The 25,562-nt window shown below is 47.7% G+C and overlaps 1 protein-coding gene across 1 annotated transcript in view; it reads right to left on the reverse strand.

Moving 5' to 3' along the window:
- Positions 1-25,562, reverse strand: part of nfatc3a (nuclear factor of activated T cells 3a) — a 56,269-nt gene that overhangs the window by 15,615 nt on the left and 15,092 nt on the right. The window contains 7 exon segments of the mRNA XM_027025948.2: positions 464-590; positions 977-1,032; positions 6,327-6,467; positions 6,593-6,765; positions 7,280-7,479; positions 17,892-18,054; positions 21,205-22,399. Coding sequence (XP_026881749.2) covers positions 464-590; positions 977-1,032; positions 6,327-6,467; positions 6,593-6,765; positions 7,280-7,479; positions 17,892-18,054; positions 21,205-22,399 — 2,055 coding nt within the window.

Raw genomic sequence — 25,562 nt, forward strand, 5'->3', positions numbered from 1 at the left:
TGCAAAGATGGAATCACATGCAGGAGCAGACTACAGCAGTCTTGGGCTACACACCTCAGCCGTCAGCCTGGTACTGAAGCCCAGGCACTAACTGCAGTGTACTGTAGTAAACCATGTACAGGTGTGGAAAACTGCACAGAAGTACACGAGGTGTCCGGAAAAACAGGAAGCCTCGGACAGAGGTCTTCAACAGCTGTACGTGTTCTGCATCTCTGGAAACCTTGACTGCTACACTACAGTTATTACTACCTTTATATGTGTGTGTGTGTGTGTGTGTGTAGTACCAGTAACTGCAGTAATAGTAGAAGTATTACTATTATTATTAATATTATTATTATTATTATTATTATTAGTAGTAGTAGTAGTAGTAGTAGTAGTAGTAGTAGTAGTAGTAGTCATCCTAGTAACAATATTTACAATATGGCGAGTGTTAGCTAGGCTAGAATCTGCCTGGCTACAGTACCTGACAGGTAGGTGAATCGTTGCGATTGGCTCCTTTTCCGCTTCCCGTTGCATACGTAGAACTGGACCTGGACGGCGCTGGTTATGTTCTTGTTATGGTACGGAGGCACCTCCAAAACCAGGCTCGACTAGACACAGACCCGACACAACATGCCCGTCAATCACACAGAAAAGTGTCCGCTGCAAAACATCCTGGGACGGTTTCTAATGACCCCCGTGTACTGTGTCTCTGTGTGTGTGTGTGTGTGTGTGTGTGTGTGTGTGTGTGTGTGTGTGTGTTAATGACCATTCTCCAGGCATGGCTTAATTTTGGCTCGCCATTCATTTTAAATGGATGTGGTCGAGTTCATCAAAACTGTGGCTAAATATTTACCTATCAATGCAACCCCAACAATTTTATCAAAACATTATAGATTTTTTCCCCTTTTTTAGCATTTGATCCTACATGGAAATAAGTAAATAAATAAAATAAATAAATAAATGTAAAAAAATTAATAAATATAATTTAACTTACTCCTTGAGTCTTCTCACGAAGAATCTTCGCCTCTACCTCCCACTGTGGCCGTCCGTCTGAGATGAGGAAGCAGAGATCAGCACACAGGCACTCAAACACACTACCTTTTTTAAACTTTTGATCACTCGCTTTTTTTTTTTTTGGTTGTTCACTCGCCTTTAGCACCATATTTCTACAGAAACTCTGACAGCATTAGAACTGCATTTGGACTAACTGTATAATGCCACCCGACTAGCAGACCTGTTTTCTTATGGAATGGATCACCATCTCAGCTTACAGATTGCACTGACTGTGAAAACGTCATATAACAGCTACACCCACGACAAGAGGCCCAGGTCAGAGCTGCCAGTGGCATTGTGGGAGATTTGCTCTCCGACTCCTCTGAGCGTCATCAGCTAACAGAAAGACTCATAAGAAACACAGGGAGTTACAAAAGCAAGCGGCTACAGCCCTACGAATCCCCGTGGGGAGCTTTTTTACAGTAATCACAGTAATTAAAAAGCAACCGGCATCTGCAATGTCCTGCTGGCTCTCCTGCGCAGAAAGTGTTATGGAACAGCGAGCGGAACAGCCTGGTTTGGCTTAAAATGACGTGTGTCCAAGTCTCGTGCGGCATCAGAAACGTGCAGTACTGCGTCGTCCTGCTGCACGCTTTACTAATTGCCTGGCCAATCAGGGGAAGGGGACAGGCTGTGGGAAGGCTGGAGCAGACGCAGAGGAGGCCTACATCAGAGGGGTTGGGGCAGGCCTCCTCTTCAGATGCCTTTGAAGCAGTGGGAGTGTGAGCTAATGCAACAGGTGTGAGAATGTTCTGTATGTGACTGCTGCCATGCACCTGTGTTTGTGTGTGTTTGTGTGCGCTTGTGGGTGGGTAGGGATGTGTGTGTGTGTACATTTGTGTGTGTTTCACAGAAAGGTTTCCCCAAAACACTGAAACACTTTATTCTTCTTGTAAGAACCATGTTTGTTTGCTTTTGTTTTGTTTTTTTAACTCTTTTTTTGTTCTTTGTCTGCGCTGCACTGTAACACGTACAGCAGCTTTGCTAAACCGACAGGGACATGTATCTAAAAGCATTACACATTTTGTCTTGCACTTTTTAAAAATGTTTTGTCTTACACTTACACCTTAAACTCGTCAGGACCTCATGACAGTCATAATGAGAGATTTCTGGCAGACGATGGGACCTGCTCTGTCAAAAGGCTTTCAACTAATATCAGAATGACCTTGGGTGTCTTTGACATTGACTAGTGTATTTTTGCAGCATATGTTGACATTCAACACAGCAGCAGCACAGCACAGCAGAGTGGGCCCCACATGCACTGAGCGGAGGCAAGTACAAGCACAAACCAGAATACCAAAGACTGGTGACATGGGCACCATCTCAACCCTTCCCTCCAGAAACAGGGACTTTGTTTATTTAGGTACCATTCACATAATGTGCGCATGTGCGCGCGTGCGCACACACACACACACACACACACACACACACACACACACACACACACACAAACACACACACACAAACACACACACACACAAACACACAAACACACACACACACACACACACACACACAAACACACACACACACACACACACACACACAAACACACACACACACAAACACACACACACACACAAACACACACACACACACACACACACACACACACACACACACACACACACACACACGTGGCAGGCATAGTATACAGGAATATCTGTGCCAAGTACGGACTGGAAGGTCAGAGTGGGATACACCCCCAAAGGTGATGGAGAATGACCGTGCTAAGATCCTGTGGGACTTCCAGATACAGACTGACAAAATGGTAACGGCTAACCAACCGGTCATAGTAGTGATGGACAAACAGCAGAAGAGGGCCGTAGTGAGAGATGTGGCAAGAAACATCAGGACCAAGGAACACGAAAAGCTCGAGAAATAGCAAGGGCTGAGAGAAGAGCTGGAAAAGATGTGGAAGGTGAAGGCAACAGTGGTTCCAGTAGTAATTGGAGCACTAGGGGCTGTGACCCCCAAACTGTGAGAATGGCTCCAGCAGATACCAGGAATAGCATCTGAGATCTCAGTCCAGAAGAGTGCAGCTGGGAACAGCTAAGATACTACACAGGACCCTCAAGCTCCCAGGCCTCTAGTAGAGGAGCCGAGCTTGAAGAGTGTGTGTGTGTGTGTGTGTGTGTGTGTGTGTGTGTGTAAAAAAGATGTTTACTTTTGAGACTAAACCGGTCACCAATGCAAACAGTAGTGCATTGTATAACCCTTGCAATTACAGTGACCTGCACGAGTAACCACAGATTCAATAAGTCCCTGAAATCCACTCAGTCCAATCTTGAGTTACGATTATGAGCTAAAACTAAGACGCTCTCTTGTGTCTCAGGCAGATGAGCCCTAGTTCTGTGTGGTCCTTAAGGCCTGGGGTCATTTCTTTAGACCCACGGTCCCAGGGCAGCCTGGTCTCTTAACATCCTAGGAGTTGTCCTAACATCTTGGAGTGGTTTCTCAGACATGGTCTCACATATTCCAGCCTCCATGAGCCATCAGCCAGCCGAGCAAGGCAAGCCAGCCCCCAATTTCCTTATTCCAGACTCTGGAACAGCTGAGCAATAACAAAAGAAGCCAGACCAGGGTGGGGGATTAGGAAAGAACACGCCGCTGTTCCCCAACTGGGATTGGCCGAGGTTTTCCCCAAACACTCCGAGGCAACTGAAAAGAGATTCTTCCACTGCTACCTTCAGCATATCTTTACCACCTACAGAGGAGTCAGCTAGAGAATTCCGCCTGAAAAACAAACACAAACAACTAGAAAATCAAGATTAGGGCCAAACTCATCTACCAACAGCTTCCACGAAGCATAGCCGGCGTCAATTTAAAACAATCAAATGTAAAAGGAATTGTTTTGATGGAACGTCCACTCCATCTGTCCTCACCTCTCCCAACTTTCCATATCTACTCTTTGCAGAATACCCTGAACTTCCTATAATAGCAGCGGCCCAGGGACTGCTGCAGACAGGCAAGGACTCGCCCACACCCCCAGCGTTGGTGCTCCCGCTGCAGGGAGCGTTGGGAAACAGGGAAAGGGAGAGGCTGCAGACACAACCCTGGCCTGGCCTGGGTCCGGCGATAAGGCCGGTCTGACTGACTGCAGGGTCACCCGCTGCTGCGTGCACTTGCAGCTCCAGGTCACGTCCACATCTGGGCTACGCCAAACAAGGTGTTGCGGGCGTGTCGTAAATCGCGCGGCGTGTGCATGCATGCACTCGCGTGTTTATTGTTTCAGAGAGGGAGAGCGAATGGGTGAGTGAGTGAAAAGTCTCACTCTAAAAAAACCCACAAAGGCCAAAGGGAAAAAAAAAAAAAGCGATTCGTTTATGTTGGATGAGTGAGCTTCAAGTGGGTGTTTGTTAACTGTTCACACGCACACACACACACAAAAACACACACCACTCCCCCCCCCCAGGAAAAGAATAACCGTAGGAGGTCACCACTGATAAACCTCTGATAATCTACGCTGCTCTCTCACACATAAAGCTGACACAGCCCTCTAACGGAGTTAATAAATGACAAAAACAATGGGCTTCCCATTCACTCATTTGGTCTCGTTTCCCATGACCCAGACGAGATAAAACGGGACCACTCGGAATGTTCATACTACAGAACACGGGCCGTAGAAACAACCGCACGGACGGCCACAGTCCTCACACGTATCAAAGTAAACAGAACTCCGAGCTTCTCCGATCTCAGCTGCAGGCCCACTGCAAGTAGCACACTGACGCAGACAGACGCTCACAGTGACATCAACAGACAAATATGACTTTCCTCTGCACATCCATGTAGATTTGCTTTTACTTGGACGTCACCACACAACACATGAAGCTGCACCTTCCTGGTTCCAATTAGCAACCAATTACGCATATTTTAGTAAATGACTTCAAGATGGTCCATTCTCTCAAGAGACATGGGGGAGTATACATGATGTCCAGGGTTCAATACAGCCAATCAATGGCCATGTTGGCCATCATCAACATTCAGCAATGGCCCAAGGTCAGTAAAGATGTGTGTCGGCAAGCTAATTGGCCAGGCCAGTTACTGTATTTCCACCGATCACAGACATCAGTTCTCCTGTGAAGTCAACTGACTAAATCTTCTCAAAAATATCAACTAGCATGGATTTTAGATGAACGCCAGCTAGCATAGCTACATTATGTTATTAAATTACACAAATACATTATATCATTAAATAACACTTAAATATGTAGCTAGCCAGCAATATTAGCCTGCAATGCTAAGCTAATAGCCACCTCAAACAACCACTATAACATAGCAGCTATGCTTGTAATTCGGACGAAAAGTGTGAAATCCAGGAATATTGGCGTTTCATTTAACAACAGAAATCAAAAGGTAAACTCGTGCAAGTCAAAAATACGTTAATATGTGATGTTCTCGCTCGACACGTCGTCACAGCAACAGAAAAAAGCAACAGCTTCTGGCTGTCCAGTTATTAAATGAATCCTATCTGTGTTTCTCCCCGATTTTTCTGCATTTCAAGGAAAATTGGATATTTCAACATGGCTGCAACGTTATGGAAATACTTATTGTAGAGTATTTGTTTATTGCACTGATTGTTGTCTGAGATAGAGCTTATGTGTTTTGCACTTCTAGGCATCAGCAGTGATCCCTGTATTCTACACTATTCTAGTTCATTGGTATATTGGACTCTAACCTACTGTACTGTACTAGGCTGTACTATATGAGGAAATGACAAAGCACTTTTGTAAATCGCTCTAGATAGGAGCGTCTGATAAATTCCATAAATGTAAATGTAAAATTAAGGAATGAAACCGTTTGCAAGACACGTTTGTTTTTCTTTCCTCATAGGATTTCTCACAAATAAGCACACCACAGCTTGCACAGTGTATATACAATTAATAAATTAACAGTTTTTTGGAAAAGTATTGTTCTTTTTGCCCTTTTCTGGGCCGGTACAAATATACAACGGCCCAGTAAAATTCAGATCTACTGGCCTGGGGGTCCAGGTTGGACATCTTCCTACATTGCTTCTCTACTACAGACTTGTGTGCCAAGAAGAAAATGTAAATGTGTCCAAAATGTACACAGAAAAATTATTATTAGACAGAAATGCATTACAAGTTGTTTAACTGATTTCCATTTCTGGAATGATTTTCACTCCAAAGCTCGAAGCTTGATCAGATATGTTGTGAAGTCAGTGAAATGCTACATGCAGGATGTGACATGCAGGGGAGAAAAAGGCTCAGAGGGAAAATATGTGTTCAGTCTGAATGCAGAGCTGATGACTCAGAGGGAGCAGCTCTTACCAGGGCCCTTCTCCAGGAAGATGACCTTTGACTCTGTGAAGAAATTGGAACCTGTGATGACCATTTCCTCTCCTCCGCTCACAGGGCAACTGGTTAAACCAACCTTCTCGACCTGAGGTAACTCCTGTGCTGAACGCTGGGCTACACACACACACACACACACACACACACACGCAAGAGAAAGAGAACCGTAAATCTGGGAAATAAAATCTAGAAAATATGTGTAGAAGAATTCACTTTATTCTTTATTTAGTCTGAGGACTTACAGCATTCTACAGGGATAGAGGCAGCTTGTAAAGAGATCACTTTTCCATTGGGCTGTGGGATGTGCACTCGGAACACCACACGCACGCGCGTATTTTTACGCCCAATGTCAGTCTCTCCTTTTCTCAGCTCAATGTCAGAGTTCCTCAACTTCAGAATCCCAGCACAGTCAATACTGAAAATCGAAGAAGTAGGAAAATCTGAACATCCATAACTGCTGTCTCAAAGCCACAGTAATGCATTCACCAAAGGGAAGGAATACAACATTACCTATTTAACATTTAAAAAAAATTGTTCATGACAGATATTACAATAAATGTCAGAAATGGTGTCATTTTTCTGATAATGCTCTGCTTTCCTCCTCAAACCCAAGTCTCTTATGGACCGCAAAACCCCAGTTTTTAAGATATTACTTTGTGTTAGCAATTCACCGAAGGTGAAAGACTCCTTGTAATAAACATCTAAGCTTTATGACGTGTAGCTCAGTCGTAAAACCATGGACTTTACAATCATGGTTTTAATTAGTCAGAAACCCACTCATTCCAAGCCAGACTTACTGTTGGCTGCAGTTAACCATCGTCCATGGTGGAAAACATTACGGTGCTCTTTGAACTGAGACTGTGCAGCGTGTGGCTGTGGGTTCATCCCTCACATGGCGTAACACCAAGGCAGAGAGGCTGCGGGGTTACCTGGCAGACATGTTGTTCTCGGGAAGGAGAGGAATCTCCAGCACCTTGGTGCTGGCGATCATGACCTCCTGACTGGCTGTAGCCACCGTCTTGCCCGTGATGCGGTGCACCTGGTAGAAGGCGTGCGGCCTCAGGTAGCGGTCGTCCGCCGTGCCAATGAACATCTGCAGGTTCACGGGCTTCTCGCTGTAGCCGATGAGCTGGGAGGAGACGGGGGAGATGAAAGGGGAAGCAGAGGACATGTGAGGAGCCTCCGCTCCGGCAGGAGGCGTGGCTCAGCGTTGTGGCTTTTCCACAGACACTCACACAAATCTGGAAGGTGCAGAAACCTTAAAAGCAGAAAATGTCCATGGCGCTCGTCATCAAACAAAAAGTAAAATCAAAACGCCTCTTTGATTGGCGTTTGCTGTGCATGTTACGATTCCAGAAGTGCAACTGTGAGTTAAGTGTCAAGGCCCTGACGCTTGCGGCGGTGTTTGCATGCCGGGAGGTGAGCTAACTCTGGCACTTGTCTGGGCTGAACCAGCACACTGGCCCTCTTCCCATGAGTTCCGCACACGTGCAGATGAGTCCTCGGTTCCCTTCCTCCGACCTCGATCTTGGCTGCCCGCAATCCGAAGGGAGCTGCTTCCGCAGAAGCAACCCAGCCAGGATTGCCAAGCACGTTTCCAGAACACGAGTGGCACGGGAACATGCATGCACGAGTGACCGGGCAAGCGAAACACCGGAAAAAGTGACAGAAGAGAGCAAGAGAAAACACTCGCAGAACAGACACCTAAAAAGGCTCTAAAACGTAGCTAAAACGGAGACTAGCCACACAAACCACATTTCGCACATCTCTCCAAGAGATACGACTCCTAGTGGCTTTACCGGTGTGACCACTCCACATCATAGCTTTGTCCTGTTTCCTACTGGGATTAATCTTATTTGGACTGGTGGGCTAGCCAGCCAGCTCTGAACATGAGTATTAGCCTGCTCAAAAGGTGAACACCACAAAAAACATGCAGATTGGGGATGGTGTGTCGTGTGGGGGGGGGGGGGGACAGCTAGGGTTGAAAAAAAACCCACAATACTGCTATCCCCCCACGTTATGGCTGGGAAGCTCTGTAAATGCAGGCTGGCAACACCTGTTTAACCTAGAGAGAGAAAGAGACACGAAATTCACAGCTGAGGTCTAGCCAACCCCAGCAGAATACCACTAAAAAAATAGCTTGCACATCATAAAAGGACGTCTTTAGCCCTAAGCCACGTGTCCACGAAGGTAAAAGACAGAGACTCAGAAAGAAGGAAAAGAGAAGGAGGCAAGTAAACTTGGTTCCTGAAGCCATGTCATTTTTGTCTGGAAATGAGTGTACCTGAGGAAAGCATAAACCCAAACCGCCACGTTTCAAAATATTGATTTTTCCTGAAACCGCTGCCAGAGTTACCCAAAGCCAGAGAGAAGAACACTCCACCGTGGACAGACCTGCGCATTCCCAACGTCTCGTTTACATCTAATGTCAAGAACATTTTATGGAAGCTAGTTACAAAACCTTCCTCTGGGGATGTTAGTTATCTCACTTCCAAGCACATGTTCTCACACACACACACACACACACACACACACACACACACACACACACACACACACACACACACACAGGCTGAATACTGAAAACCAGGCAGAAGAGTCCGCAAACGAAAACAAATAAAACTTCTGTGAAGAGCTTTGGAGAGGATCGTGAGGCGTTATGTGTTGGGGAGGTGTTATGTGTTGGGGAGGTGTTGTGTGTTGGGGAGGTGCGTGTTGGCGCTGTGTGTGTTTGTGAGGAGCGTGAGGCTTGTGTGTTGGGAAGGATCGTGGGCCTTGTGTGTTGGGGAGGATCGAGAGGTGTGTGTGTTGGAGAGGAGTGTGAGGAAAGGAGGTGAGCGCCCAGAACAGGGAGCTTTTTGTTGGAATTGTTTACTGTAGCTGAGAGCGAGGCTGCCCCATGGACACCTGGGTAATGGGGCAGCCAGTAAAGAAAGACGTGTGTGTGCTCAGAGGCCTCAGGAAAGAAAGGTTGCGCCAACTACACGCACTCTGATCTCTCTGCATGTGTGTGCGTGATTTTATTGCACCTGTGGGACTATTACACACTTCATCTAACACTTCCGGCCAGTTTATCTTCATGTTGCATGCTGTTTTGTGTGTGAAACGCACACACGTGCACACACACACACACACACCCACACACCACCCCACACACAGACTGTGGTGTGTAATACTGACTGCCAGGTTCAAAGAGGTCACACCAACATTTAAGTTTCTGGGGGGCGGGGGGCGGGAAGCAGGGCTGGAGTCGGATTCTCCGCAGCTCAGAGATGATCTCCAGTTCCTGCTCTCCTTAGCCTGGCCCCAGGTCTGCTCAAAGCCAAAAAAACCCCCATCAACCATGCTGGTCTGGGCTGAGGATAGAGTACGGCATTTTCCCAAGCAAATTACACAAAATCGATTTTGATCCTACGCTCCTTATTGCAGACTGGAACACAGAATGCTGGGTAAACACGACCACATACAACGTGTACGCAGCAGACAGTCACAAGTTTGCAGCAAAAACTAGGATTGTCCCCCTCTGATTTGAACCTAGATTCTCATATCCCCACAGCGAGCTGTAGCGGCCTGTCCCAGACCAGAGATCTCCCAGGCTTTGTTTTACTCTTTCTAGGAGAGCCTTCCCAGGAAGCACTGTGCTTAGCAGAGACTCAGCTTAGCTTAGTCAGCCCGCTACTCCGCTCAAGGAGTTGGGCCTTCCTGGAAGGCCGTGACCTTCTCATTGGAGTCATGCCCCTGTGATAAGACTCTGGCTCATCTTCCTTTAGTGTTTCTCTCCCTCACCCTTTCCTGCTTACAGATCCGTCTCCTGTGGAGTGGCCAGATCCCACAGAAGCATTCCTGCACCTCACGGTTGGTTGAGAGGAAGACACCACCTGCTTGTACTGCGATGGAGCGTAAGAGAGGGAGACGGGCGCACACACGCTTTCTTCATAACCAGGAAGCTTTTGGGGTTTTTTTAAACAACAAAAGATAAGTGATAAAAGATACCTCGGAGCACAGGGGACGACCAGTGTAGAAGCATCACAGCCTGAAAGTAGGAGAGCGTATTGCCACCTTTTAGGAACGTTAGACTTACTGGATATGGATTTATTTCCTGTGGAATTTTGAGTGTGTCAATCCCATGCTTTTTAAAGAAAAGTTACCGTTTAGGATAATAAGTCTGGAATATTATCACACTGTCTCCTCAAATGCCAAATGCCAAGGCATTTTATTTCATCACCTTTACATAACCACCAGGTTTTATTTACTCATATTGACATCTTACCCTTCATAAGCAAACTAGAAATGACTGAAGTAAAATTAAATTTCATGTAACTTCTTAACTTTACCCTGGACGTCTGGCTGAGGGTGGAGATTTGCTGTGCAAAAACACCGGAGTGCCACAAACATTCAGCTCATAGCAGACTTCAGGATGGTCCGGACATGGCCAAATATGTGTGTGTGTCTGTGGGTGTGCACAATGCACTCAGCTGTAAACCAGAGGTCATTTTCATATTCATACTAAACCTGGTAATCAACTTCTGAGTTGAATCAGGTGTGGCAAAGCAGGGAAATGTCCAAACTGGGCTGGAGTTTGGTACCTCTTGGTTAATGTATAAAGAAATTCAGCCTGGGCACAAGCCAAAGGGAAAAGACAAACGTCTGGGTTGAATTCTTAATGTGTAGCTACCCTGCAATGTTTAATGTATATTACAGAGTAGGTTTATAATAGCCATTTAAGCAAAAGATACACAGTCATGACCCACACACAGCATAATGCCACAATGCAAGTAATTGCACGCATGTGTGCATGCGTGCGTGTGTACTCCTGTAACACCTGTAACAATCGCTGAGATCTTTCACTCTCCTCCCTGTCCTGTCCCTGGTTATATTAGACTGGTGACATTAGAGCCATCACATGTTCCCACTGTTGGACCAGTTAACTGGGGCAGAAATGGCACCTCTGGCTAGCATTACACACTGAAGGCTAAATAAAAGCGTCTGGTACACACACAGCATCTGCTGCTGTGCTCCTGTAATACGGAGACGCAGCCGAGAGACACGGCAGGGAGACGCAGCCTGCGCTGAGAGCGCGTTGGAACTGGCTGCGTACTGGCCGCACGTGTGGTAGTGCGTGCGTGCGTCTGGCTTTTTGGACGTTTTCAAAGAGTAGCCCACTTTCTCACTGTTACACTTCAAACATTGCGTGCTTCCTCACACCAGTGATCAACCCCTAACCCCTATTGTCTCCTCAGATCCCCGTTAGTCTCTGTCATGTTCATGAGCTCTGCTCTCTCCATTCTCTCTCTCTCTCTCTCTCTCTGTCGCCCTCCCCCACTCACTGCGGAGTTGTTTCCCTGTGTTGCTGTGCAGTTGCTATGGTGAGGGCCAGCGACTGAGTGTGCGCTTGCATGAGTGTGAATTTGTGTGCGTATTCATGTACATGAGGGAGAGGTTATAGGCTCAAGGTCACACACATATGCGTGCGCACACCCGTGCGCGTGCGCACGCACACACACAAAAAATATTGGCCCCTGGTCCCATAATGTGACCTCATGCTGACAGAGTCTATACTAACTGGTCACTGAGAGAGATCTGTTCAGTGCAGCAGTGTTTACACAGTGGGTGTGTGAGAGAGAGAGCGTGCACACTGCCTCAGGAGGATGGGCAGCCATTTAAATAAGGTCAACTCACGCGCACACACACACCACCTGAGAGAGACAGGCAAAACAATGGAACTCAATTAGGCAAATGAGGTGCGACTTCAAGACTTAATTGACTGCTTAAAACATGGAGCCAGCATTCTGGACAATAAACACAGACCTCCGCAATAATCACAGACGTCCACAGTAATTACAGACATCCACAATAAACACAGATTAAGCACAGACATCCACAATAATCACAGACATCCACAATAAACACAGACTAAGCACAGACATCCACAATAAATCACAGACATCAGAGGTCACTGGTGTGTTGCTGGTCTCTCTCCCTGGGTGGTCCAACAACAGCACTGTTAACTCATTCTGTGGTCGAAACTCGACACCGTCCTGGACACTGCCGGCCATCTTGTATTTCATATTGCTGTTATCCAACACCAGGGTGTTTGGCGGGGGTGGAGTGAGGTGGCACGCCTCACATAACCTGCCTACTGACCTTCCTCTTTACCCGGCCTGATACAGGACCAATAACCAGAACTTTCCAGCAAAGCCAGATGGAGTTGTGAAGGCTTTAACAAAAAAAAAGCCACATAACCCCGCAGGGTAGGGAATAGTGACTGGTGTTGAGACGCGGGTCTAGGAGAGAGATGCACGTCCATTCTGCAGTGATGGGGACAAATGACAGAATTACTACCTACTTCCTGTCTGGTCAAAACACATGACCATCATGCGACTGGTGAGCACAGTGTCAAAGTGCGACTGCCAGATCCTTTGAAGAAGGGATTTTAAAATAATAATAATAATAATAATAATAACAACTGTAAGAGTAGACAAAGGCTTGTTACAGAGGAATAAAAATGATAAAGCGTAAGAGAAGAATGCTTGTGGCTCAGGGCCTGTGGGAGCAGCGCGGCTGATGTGTGCACGTCCAGCGTGGTCCGACAGAGAGTGCTGCTTTTCTGTGTGTGTGCTTGTAACTGGCTTAATTATGCCGACAATGCAAACACACCCACATACACACCAACATACCCACCCACCCAGACACACACACACACACACACACACACACACACACAGATACACGCACGCAGATGCCTAAGCCAGATGGGCTCGGGACTTACATGTCTCCTAGCAACAGGTGTGCTGATTATGATTTGCCCTCTGTAACATTAGCCCTCAAGCTGAGCGAGAGAGAGAGAGAGAGAGAGAGAGAGAGAGAGAGAGACAGAGGGAGAAGGGGAGAAAGAGAGGAGTGCGCTGTAGGGTGATATGGAGCATTCCTGCTAGACATGTCCTGTGAATCAGGCCAGTCCAAACACAGGGAGTAAACAGTGTCACTTTGTTTCACTGCCGCTTGTCTGGCTACTGTACGCCTCAGTCCTGAGCTTGCCGTTATGGCACTACACTTACAACTCAACTCCATGCGTACGCTGACCCCACCCCCCCCAAACATTCTCCACAACTACTCTCTCACTTATTTGTGGAGAAAACGACCATACTGACCAGAAAAAAGGAAAAACTGAGATGGCCAGTAGCAAAAACTGACAAGAACCTGACCGGACATCACGTGGTCATTTATCACCAAGCCTCTAGTGCCCTGGGCGGGGTGGAACCACAGCCACAGGGTACTACAGCTGAAGGGATCGGGAGAGGCTCATAAAGACCTCTCTTCCTCTTTATTCATTAACTCTGTGTGTGTGTGTGTGTGTGTGTGTGTGTGTGTGTGTGCGCGCATGTGTGTGCACGTGTGTGTGCGCGCGCGTGTGTGTAAGTGTGTGTGTGTGTGTGTAAGTGTGAGCGAGTGTGAGAGAGTGTGTGTGTATAAGTGTGTGTGTGTGTGAGTGTGAGAGAGAGAGAGAGTGTGATAGGATTAGTTCAATTATGATCTCTTTTAATGTAAATTTTGTAACATTCTCACCCCTTGACCTCACTGCACCAGTTTCCCCATCTACATAACTGACACACTGTGTGCACATAAACCCCCCCCCCCCCCAGACACACACACCTGGAAAAACAGAACACACACCTGCACACAACCTGTAAAGCAAAATCACATACATATCGCACACATATCCACTAGCCAACAATGTGCTTTGCTTTCCAGCGCATGCAGACACATGACATACAGCACCCTACTCTACACACACACACACACACACAGACCTGTACCAACTGGGCCAGATCTCTCTGTGCAGAGTTCCAAATGCAAGCGGCTTCCAAATGCAAGCGGCAGTGGACGTTTACCACTGAAGCAGAGAGCATGTCGAAACAAAGCTATAGAGGAATGCAAGAGAGCAAGAGAGGGTGAAAGAGACAAGTGTATACACACACACACACACACACACACACACACACACACACACGCGCACACACACGCACACACACGCACACACATACACACACGTGTGCGCACACACACAAAGACTGAGCAGCCCATTCAAGTCAAAATGTTTCTTCTGTTTGAACACAGATCGTCTCTGCCAGGACAGACCTGTTGAGTGACTGTCAGGTGAGGAAAGAGAAGACACAGTAAAGCATGAATAATCTGCCACTGAGCACAGAAGACTCTCTCAGACCCACAGGAGACTCTCAGACTCACAGAAGACTCTCTCAGACCCACAGGAGACTCTCAGACTCACAGAAGACTCTCTCAGACCCACAGAAGACTCTCTCAGACCCACAGGAGACTCTCTCAGACCCACAGAAGACTCTCTCAGACCCACAGGAGACTCTCAGACTCACAGGAGACTCTCAGACTCACAGAAGACTCTCTCAGACCCACAGGAGACTCTCAGACTCACAGAAGACTCTCTCAGACCCAAGTCGCTTTTGGACAATTCAGATGATCCTTTCAGGTTCTAGGTAATAACACATAATAGTGTGTGTGTGTGTGTGTGTGTGTGTGTGTGTAAGGCAAGGGAAAAAAACCTCACATAAGTGACAGATGGAGGCAGTGACGACTCGCTAACATCACACACACGAACTCCCCCTGGCGTGGTGAGGGCGATACAGCCTGGGCTCGGCACGCCTGATGTATCCCTCCACACCTCCAAATCTGTTTCAGCACGATGCCACAGGACGACTGACGCCGAACCAGCACCCATCTAAACCCGGATCCCGCCGCGAGGCCCTGTTTATGCCGGCCACGAGTAGCACGGCGCTGTTATGGTAACATGGAACAGGCTCTCAGGCCGGTCCAAGCGCTGGGCAAGTGGCGAAGGAGCAACGCAGACGTGTGTTTAGTAAACCCACATGCACTGGCCCTTCCGTGCCGCACACTCACTCATACATACACAAACAGAGACGGTCACGCCCACCCGCCCATATCAGTCAAACTGGGATGACCACATGTGAAAGTAGAGAGCAGGAGGACAGCCCACCTGTGGGCACAAATGACCTTTAGAGAAACCATGTGTTGTAAAGTTCAGTCAGAACAAATGACTTCAAAGTGTGTTTTATATTCACTTAAACAAATTCAAACTCAGATATCTACAATACCGTTTCCTCTGGGAGAGCCAGTGTGTAGCTCAAAAGTGCGTAGTTTTATCCTGTGTTAGAATAACGCATTCTCATGATGAAGACAGGGAACTGCACACCCACACACTCACATTCACACGTGTAACCCTGACCCTAACCCACATGTTCAAGCGCGCGCTGAGCTTACAAAGACAAAACCCACACCTCACATGCAATTCAGCTGATGTGTAATGTTGGAACCCAGAGAAAATCTGAGTCACAAAAACTGGAATTATGGTGAACTAAACCCACAGCCAGCAAAAGCCTGCATGTTCTACCACATCACTGAGCAAGGCCTGTCTGAACATGTGGCTCAGAGCTTACAGCTACCATTAAACACACCCAAGACTGCTCTCAGATCTGTACAGCTCGGGCACTGGTACAAGATCAGCTCGGGCAGTGATCTAAGATCAGCTCGGGTATGTTTGTTCCAGGGCGTTTGATACGTTTGGCCCTGTGCTGGCATACGATTCCGCCATGCTGGTTAGGGCTGCGTGCTCCGCTACAGCAAAACAAAAAGAACCAACATCCCGTTAGCCATGAAATATTCAGAAACTAGCGGCCAGGTTACGAGCTGCCTCGCCATCGCCACACACCGCTACCGCTCACCATCTGCGCATGCGCTTTGCTGAGAGAGCGCGCTCACAGGTGCGCTCACCTATCCGATCTGCTGTATCGCGTGACATACGGCCGGGCTTCCGTTTCATGTCAGCCCTGTGCGTGCGTCCTGGCGGCTGAGCCCAGCGCAGCCGCGCGCTGTAATGTAGGTTAAAAAGCTGCATGTTTGAAGCTTGAACAAGAGCCGAAAGTGAAACGAGACGCCCAGGGGTGGCAGGGTTTCTGCTCCTCATGCACTCCGAACTGGATTTGAGCACTTGGGCAATGCGCCGATATGCTTTGGCTAGTTGGCTTTAGTAAATTACAGTCAAAGTAAAGCACGCCATCTTCAGAGATTCCGGTGATAGCGAAGGTAATGTAGGCAAAAACGCATTTGATATGCAACCAGGTCTCACATCAAGAAGCAGAATAACAACACAATTACAACGTGAAGCAGGTGTCTAAAACCACCGCAACAGGCTTACTGCTAACGCAGACAAACAATATGATAAAATACACAGATGTTCAATAAATCCTGAGATTTATTAACAATATTCACAATAAACAATAAATATTCTTCTGCAACAAAATTTTGTTGCTAAGCAACAGATAGAGTATAGCTAGATAGATATAACAGATAGATTACAAACGAACTTAAATTGCTTTTTAAGAATTATCAATATAGCTTGAGCTCAACCCAAAGGTCTATAGTTTACAAGACTCCCTCAGCTGGGACAAGACACGGCAGGATTGCTTAACTGAATAGAAAATGGAAGCTTGTAATCCAGTGTAACGCTTTGTGGTCTAAAGATAACACGCCATCAATGTGGGCTGGAAGTATCTGCCGTTCACAACGCCCCATTAAAGCCAAGCCAGTCGTTAGGAAAGGTAATCCGCTGAGAAGAGGTGATGACTGGGATTGTGTGGTCACCTGAGAGAGCACAGCAGAGATCCCAACCAGAATCACAACAGGAAGAGTGCACCCCGCCGTATTTAAACCTACGTAAGAGGTCGGTAATATATCAAAGACCGCAGTCACAAGGTCGCTTTGCATCAACGGTTATGGTACCAGCGATATCTCTCTATAGAGCCTACTGCACACACACAATAAAATCAGTGTGGCTTCAATGAGATATGATGGATATATTTTGTGTTGTCACTGTTTGTTTGTTTTGTTGTTGTTGTTGCTTTTTTTTTTTTTTTTTTTTTTTTTTTTAAGTCAAAGCACATTGCAGGTATACTCGCTGGTTCACCAGCAATATAATATTACATGTGACATTGTGCAGGTTTCCCTTTCATTTCTTGCGTTAGTAATTCACGCTGTACATGGTAGATGATCCACCCGCACAAACGTATACAAATCGCCTGAACTGCTTTGCATGGAAACGCCTTTTTTAACTCTTCACCTGCTGTGATTCTGCAGTGGCTGTGATCATCTAATCAGGGTCTTCAGGAGGCAGGAGTCATCAGGCCAGACGGGCCACTAGGCTACATCCTAGACAACACGGCGAAGGCGTGACCACACCTCTCGAGTTCAGCTTCCCCCCCAAAAACTTTCAGCCAAAGACTACCGACACATCATGGCAGATTATGGCCGTGGGGCAGTTTCCTGCCTTGGCACCGCCAAAACTCCATCCCTCGCCCCATACCCCTGGTAAAAGCACCTGGGTAACATGGAGCAGGACTAGCAAAACAAACTCACCCTCGACAGGCAGGTAACGAGACACTCGGGTGCACTTACATCACCTGTGGCAGGTGGCTGGTCACCGTGGAGACTCACCTTGACAACGGGGTGTCCGCCGGAGGCTGCCTTGACAGCTCCCCTGCTCCCTTCGGTCTCGTAGTGCGCCCTGTGGTGTGCTTTGGGGTGCACCTCAATCTTCAGGTCAAACTGACCGTACTGACTGGGTAAAGGCCAGTCCAGGGGAGGCAGGGATGACGTCCTGCACACACGCACACGCACACACACACACACACACACACAATTAAACAAGGTCCTTCTGGATAACAACACCCCTTTACCAATGAGCTTTAATGACTAAACCAGTAGCTAGGCCCAAAGCAGAACTCAGTACGTCTTGGTTTGTTTGTGTGGCAACAACACACACATACACACGCACACAGTCATGCGAAAGTTTGTGAACCAGTTTACTGTGCTCCTGACACTATTACACGACCCCTCAACCCGCTGCGCTGGCTCAGTGGTTACGGGCTCAGAGCTCTAAAGCGAAGGATGACAGGCAAATCTTCTGAGATTTGCACTAGTGAGTAAGCAGTTTCACTCCACGTTGTGGAGAGACACGTCAAACCACGGGGAACAATTAAGTAGCTAATGCAAACTACATGTAAAAAACTGTAGGTAAAGCATACAAACATGAGGGGAAGACCTGTAAGGGCAGATCATGAACCACACCCACACACACCCACATGCCCCCAACCTCATGTATGCAGCTCCTGTCTGAGTCACAGATCAAAGAGCTGAACCACACATCCCCAATCAGGATATGTGGACAGAGCTGAACCAACCAACCATACAGACGTTTAACCAACTATAAAGCACTGAAGTGTGTGTTGACAACGCTGTCCAAACAATGCTGCATTCAAAGAACAGTTGATAAAACAGTAAACATGCATCAACACCTGTTACAGGAGAAGGGATATTTTAAGACTAATACGGGATAAATGCAGGTGTGTGTGTGTGTGTGTGTGTGTGTGTTTGCATGTGTGTGCATGCACGAGAGAGAGAGAGATAGAGAGACGGATAGGGAAAGATAAAGAAAGATAGGGATAGAGATATATAGGTAGTGAGAGAGCGCAAGTGTGAGAACTGGCTGCAGTTTGGCTGTGTGTGTGTGTGTGTGTGTGTGTGTGTGTGTGTTTTGCTTTATTCTGGCATGCTGTGAAGGTCTATGCTGTTGATTCTGCCATTTCGCTTGCCAGTGAATTTTTACTGCAATTTTCCCTTCTGCATAATCCTCACCAAAATGAGTCCTTTATGTTATGGCTTGGACAGACACACATTCCAATCCACACACACTCGCTGACCCACACACATGCAGCGACACGCACACATACACACACTCTGATCTATCTAGTGGACATGCTAGCCTAGATTCTCACCTGCTCAATCACTAAAACATTTGACATTTTCCCCTGTAAGCACCCTGGAAGACCTGACCAGGTCTATGAACGTGTCCCCCTCAGGAAAGTTGGTCTCTACCTTTCAAAACGCATCAGGCTGGGGACAGCAAAGCAAACAATTGCAGCGTCCCGTTGTCAAGAGCTCCAGAGCAAAACCACACGTGGTGCCGGAAAACACACTGAAGAGTAAAAAGCTTGACATTTCCATTGGGAGGGAAAGGCAGAAAAACGGGGCCCATGTTTCTGACATTTTGGTCAATAGGGGCTTTGTGCTCATGTCATTTCCGAGGCGTGCTGGACGTCCGAATGGAACTGTAGAGCAGGACAGAACCAAAAACTCAGGAGGGACCTGCTATGATTCTGCTATGAGTTGTTATGAATCGTTTCAAACACACGGGACAGGAGCGTTATACATAATTGCACACTTGACACTCACAAGCTGCGAGTTAGAATTAGGGTTGGGGCATAAGCCGCTCTGAATTCTACTTAGATTCTGGAAAACTCGGAGAGTAGCCATTCCATGAGGTCTATATCATAACTGTCACTAACACACTTATTCATGTTAACATGTGAAAACAAACAAAAGCAGGTTTGCTCCTGTTCCACTCGCTCTCTGCGTCTCCTCCCTGCTCTCCCTCAAGCCCTTTCCTCAAACACTCCCTTCTTCTCTCTCTCCCTCTCGCGGCTCTCCCAGGAGGGCACCAGAGAGGAAGAGCGCATGCCCTGCTGCCATGGTAACCGGAGCCGGACCGACAGCCCGGAGGAAGCCGGCCTGGTTGCCCACGACCCCGCCACCGTCCCGCAGGCCCTGGGATTCCTCTCGATTGCCAGTAAACTTTTTCTTCTGTTTCCTCGGACCGCAGCGGCGACGAGCTTCCTGCCGTACGTGTAAAACCAACCTTTCTCCGCTCCAGCCAAACACGCTCGCCAGACCTGGAGGGAGGAGAGCGCATACGTGCGCGGAGGCGCATGCTGGTGTGTGGGTATCGCTGAGCCACGCGTCTGCAGATATCTGCGCGCCACGGTGCACCGCTTCTCTCTGCCAACACTTCCACACTGGCCATCTGCTCACAAGGCTTCCTGTCCCTCTCTCTCACTTATACACACACCGGTGTGCATGTGCTTACACACACACAGCAGGGGCAGGTCTGGGTGCTGGGGCCATAGGATCAGACAGCAGCATCACATGTCCTGTTACCGTAGCGTCCAAGCGCAGCTGCGACAGCATTGGGAAGGAGGGTCCGGGAAGTGCTCGCGGTCTGTTTGGACAGAGGAGCTGACAGCGTGTATAGAGGAAGGGCTGTAGGTGTGTGTGGGCCAGAGAGACAGAACAAGTGTAGTACTAGAACAATGCATCACGTGTGGAACCACCATCTCCAAGGCCGTTTACAGAGGCCAGTGCACGAATACACAGACAGTACATCACCCTCCAATCACACACGCCCAACACACACACACCCAACATACACACACACACCATTCACTGTTGCAGAATGGGGTAAAGGCATTTTCTGTTGTCAGTGCAAATGTAGTCGGTTTATAGTGGGTAAATAAAAGTACATGTGAATATAAATAAACTTACATATTATCAATTCCATCTACAAGAACTTTATTTCAGCAGAAGCTATGATTAACTGGCATATAAATACACATAAAAACATGTGGCCATATAAAGAACCAGGACTCCTTGTGAGAGATGTTATCTGTCTCTGTGTCATTCCTGACCTTTAAATGATACTTTGGCCTACGACCTCTGATCCCATAAAATGATTTCTTTGAATTAGGACTTTACTCAGGTCAGACAATTCATAAATCATCCCAGAACAATAATTGATTCCTAAATGGCTATAATAAAGACCTTTTATAGTGTCCAACAGTACAGCCTGTGTTGCTAGGAGATCCCTTCCAGACAGCAGCTTTTCAAGAAGGGAAGTGCGTGTGTTTGTTTTTACCTGAATATGGGTGTGTGTCCTGGTTTGGGCTTGTTCCAGGTGAAGTGAGAGGGGACAGACAGGAACTGCTCTCCTGGACCATCTTTCTTCAGGCCAGGTATGACCTCCTCCGCTGGGGAGTCCAGGAGCGGGGACACGCTCCCCGAGTCATCCAGGGTAAGCTCACCCTTCCCGGGCTGCGTCCCGGCCGAGCGGTCCTGGGAGGTCTTCCTGGTCTTGGAAGGGATGTCAGCATCCGAGGAGCAGCACTGGAAAGGAGGCATTCCCACCGAGGGGCTCCCGATCCAGGTGTCCTCAGTGATGCTGCCCCTGGGTGAGGGGCCAGGCGTGGGGGTCGGGGAGTGGTGTGGCGACCCCGAGTAGCAGATGTCTGCGCTGGAGTGCCGTCTCTTGCCGCAGGGTGAGGTGGGGCGAGAGGACGGCCGTGACGGCGGCCGGGGGCTGAGCCAGTTCTCGTCGGTGACGCTGTTGCGAGGTGAGTGGCAAGGTGACAGGGAGTGGCTGGGAGGGTGGGAGATCGCGTGGGCAAAGGCCGGGTGGTGGTGGTGGAGCTGCTGCTGCTGTTGTTGTTGTTGTTGTTGTTGTTGCTGCCACCGCTCCTCCAGCGGGCCGCCCTGGGGCGAACAGCCGGGCGAGGCGAGGGGCGAGCCTAGCGTGAACCGCGCCGCTGCCTCGTTCAGCTCCGAGTCCACGTCGTCGTACACGTGCGAGACGGACTCGCAGGACGAGGCGTCCGAGAACCAGCTGCGTGAGGACAAACTGCTGCAGGGACTCGGGCTCAGCGACGAGTCCCGGTACGAGTGATCCAGCGGGAGGTACAGGTGGTCTCGAGACAAGGGTCTCTCCCGGAAGTCTCCGTCCGCGCCCTTGGCCCTCATTTCGTCCCCGCTCACATCCATCTCTTGCTGGCAGCTCGGCGAGATGGAGGTGATCTGGATGCTGGGGCATTCGAAGGCTTTTGGCGGTCCCCCTCCACCCCTACATGCCCCTTCGCCTCCCATAGGGGGGTATTTGGAGTCCTGGGGCTGGTAGCTGAGCTCATAGGGCTTGTGAACAGGCTGTAGCAGAGAAGGGCAGCGGAGCTGGGCGTGCGGCTGGACTCCATGCCTGTGGACTCCCAGTGACTGACTCACCACCGACGGAGGCTGACCCACGTTCAGGATGTAGAAAGACGTGTTGTCATCCGACTCCAGATCTGAAAAGAGAGATATGAAAGTGAGCTATAACAGGAAGCAATAAGACCGCGATAATGACGACTCAACATCAAGATTATGGTGATGTTTCATAAACCTTTTTGTTTTCTTCTATTTTCACAACCTTTTCATAATTGTTTCAGCCATTTACCCACAGACCAACTTGGAATTTTAAACCAATAAAAGATTTAAAACACAGGAAAAAAAAAAAGAGCTGTGATGTAACAAAATCGGTTTACCCCTTTGGTCTCGAAATCTGCACCTCCTTGTCTTCATTCTCTTGCAGGGCTTGTTCATTCCTCACAATTATCTTTACAATTATTAGGAGCTTATGAACAACAAAAGTCAGTTTTATCAAAAATTGTTTTACTTCTCTTAGCTAGAAGACACACATACCCGCTCTCCACACAGAAGTGGGGGGGGGGATTGTTTACAAGTGTCCCTTCTTTTGAGAGTAAGAGAGTGTTATTGCCACATGAAATACAAGGCAAGTCTACGTAAATCTAGACTGCTTCCAGTCCCAAGCATCACTGCTACCATTAACACCACTAACTTTGAGGATTAAAAAAAAGAACCTGCTGGTGTGATAATCATATGATCACACTGGCAACTCACCACTTCATAAATCTTGTTGCTATTAAAAAACAAACAAAAACAAACAAACAAAAACAAACAAACAAACAAACTTCTTTTAGCTGACCTCTGTATGGTAATAGTCCTAGCAGGAGCGTAGGAGAGGAAAGGTGTGAGCTAGTGGACTCAAATAACCACTAAATAACCGGCACTGGGATGATGAGGCAGAATTCCCTGCCTTCATCCCGTATTAATGAGATCAGGACCAATCAGAATTCAGCTCTCCACAACCCATGGTGAAACTGTACTGAATCCAGACGTCATCGTGGAAGTCACGACAGCCTTCGGGATTAACTATTTAGTAACTTGTTTTGCCTGTAAACACCTGGTTAATGACGCACTCTTTACCAAGAAAACAACACACACTAACTTGTAATACATGACTTGCAATAATGTTTATATTAAAATTATTGTGAAGATAATTACCTCAGTTAGGTAGCTATGACTAGCCAGTATATCTGAGCCTAATCTGCTCATTGTTGTTCAAGGAACAACTCACTAATGGTTAACAGTTGGGTAGTCTGAAGAGCAGATACACTGTGCTGGTGTAATTGTAGGAAGCGCAAACGAAATACAAACATTAGCTATTTATTATAGGTCAGGACAGGGCCAACAAACCCTTAATTATTCAGCCTGCCAGGCTAACAGTGGCACAGCAGACATTTTCAGTAAAGTTCACACAATGTTGTGTGTCCTGAGAAAGGATGACCTTAGTGGTGGCCACCAAAGACCAATAACGTACCAAAGAAGACTGTTCACTGAATGATCCGAAGATAAATATACTATGGCATACTTTTGCATAATTAAGAGTTTCATTAAAATGCAGCACATTCTGACACTAATGACCTACAGCTAATTACCTGTTAGACACAGGATCGTGTTCATTTGGAAATAATTGTAATGTAATTACGTTACACGACTGGTAATTGGGTGGGGCAAGACAGAGACCAAAGAACCAGAGTGCTCAGAAATCAGGGCTTAATGATGCCGTAGTGGTTAGGAGTGCATAAAAACGTCCTGAAGACGTCCTGAAAGATGTCCAGGAAAGTATCGTGAAACATCGTGAAAGGCGTCAACAAGTGTCATGAGGCCGCCAGCATTGGAGTGGGGGATGGGAAGGCGGAACCACACCGCAGCAGGGGTGTGCTTGAGCTGCAGCAGGAGCCCCCCAGGAGGGGATCGTAAATGAAAACAAGCCAAAAAGTTAAAAGGCCCTCCACCCTGCCTACACCGGCTTGCAGTGAGGCCCCAGAATTTTGCCCCAGAGGAAAGAAAGACAGCAACCACATCACTGAAAGCAACTGACTGTCCAAACACAACTAGGAATCAGGAAGTTAGCTTCCCGAAAAAAGTTGGTTTTTTTCTCTCATATTCAGCTTTCAATAAAACAATTTCGATGAATACATGGCCTTTCCAATGATAACATGGACTTGTACACTTGTGTTGTACTTTAACGGTGAATCTGCCTGTTTTCGTCACGCAGACAGCAAATCAAGCCCTTTTGCTTCCTCTGTGGGCAGGGCTAACAGGCTGTTTGTCTGGTCCCTAGAGACTGATGAGGTCTCTCCCATTCTCTCTCTCCTTTATTGGAGCATTTTTATGTTGGCCTTGAAGACTCCGGACATCCAACAAAACCGGCAGGAAATCTGTCCAGATTCAAACTCAAACAGCATGAGAACCTATGTAGTGCAAAACAGAGGGTGAAAATGAGCAAACCTGGCAACATGTTAAAATCAGGGAGAGAGGGAGAATGCATAAAGTGAGGGAGAGAGGAAAAAAGATAGTTATAAAAGTTGAGCTGAGGGAAACACGTACACATAAGATCATAAGCTGCACACGCAAGACCAGGAACCACACCCACCAAAATACTGTGCATGTACACGCATGCGCAAGCACACACTTTCCTCCTCGCTATAGAAGATGTTATTGAGGAGTCTTCAGTGAGTATGCATAGAGCAGCACAATCAGTGATCAGCTCACCTGCGTCGCCAAACCTAGACTTTATTTTATACAAACCACAAATATATGTTGGCAAAAAAGAGGGGAAATGTTGACCAGTGTTGTGCTCTCTTCTGCTTTCTGGCAATGACTATTTTTAGCCATCCCACGTGTGCTGCTTGTCACAAGATACGTGTATCCGTGACAACAGAGCATGATGGACAGGATGGACACCAGGCCCAAATGGCAAGCAGGGCCCTGCAATCTGACCCCAGGAGGACGAAGGGCAGAAACACATCACTCTCTCGCTCTCTCTCTATCATCATCGCTCTTGAGCCATCTCTCTCTCTCCCTCTCTCTCAAGCCATCTCTCTCGAGCCATCGCTCGCTCTTTCTCTCTCTCTTGAGCCATCGCTCTCTCGAGCCATCGCTCTCTCGCTCTCTAACCATCGCTCTCTCGAGCCATCACACTCTCGCTCTCTCTCTCTCGAGCCATCGCTCTCTCAAGCCATCACTCTCTCGCTCTCTCGAGCCATCGCTCTCTCTCTCGAGCCATCTTTCTCTCCCCATCTCTCCCTCTCGAGCCATCGCGCT

This window comes from Electrophorus electricus, chromosome 21, assembly GCF_013358815.1.
Source record: "Electrophorus electricus isolate fEleEle1 chromosome 21, fEleEle1.pri, whole genome shotgun sequence".
Taxonomy (NCBI): domain Eukaryota; kingdom Metazoa; phylum Chordata; class Actinopteri; order Gymnotiformes; family Gymnotidae; genus Electrophorus; species Electrophorus electricus.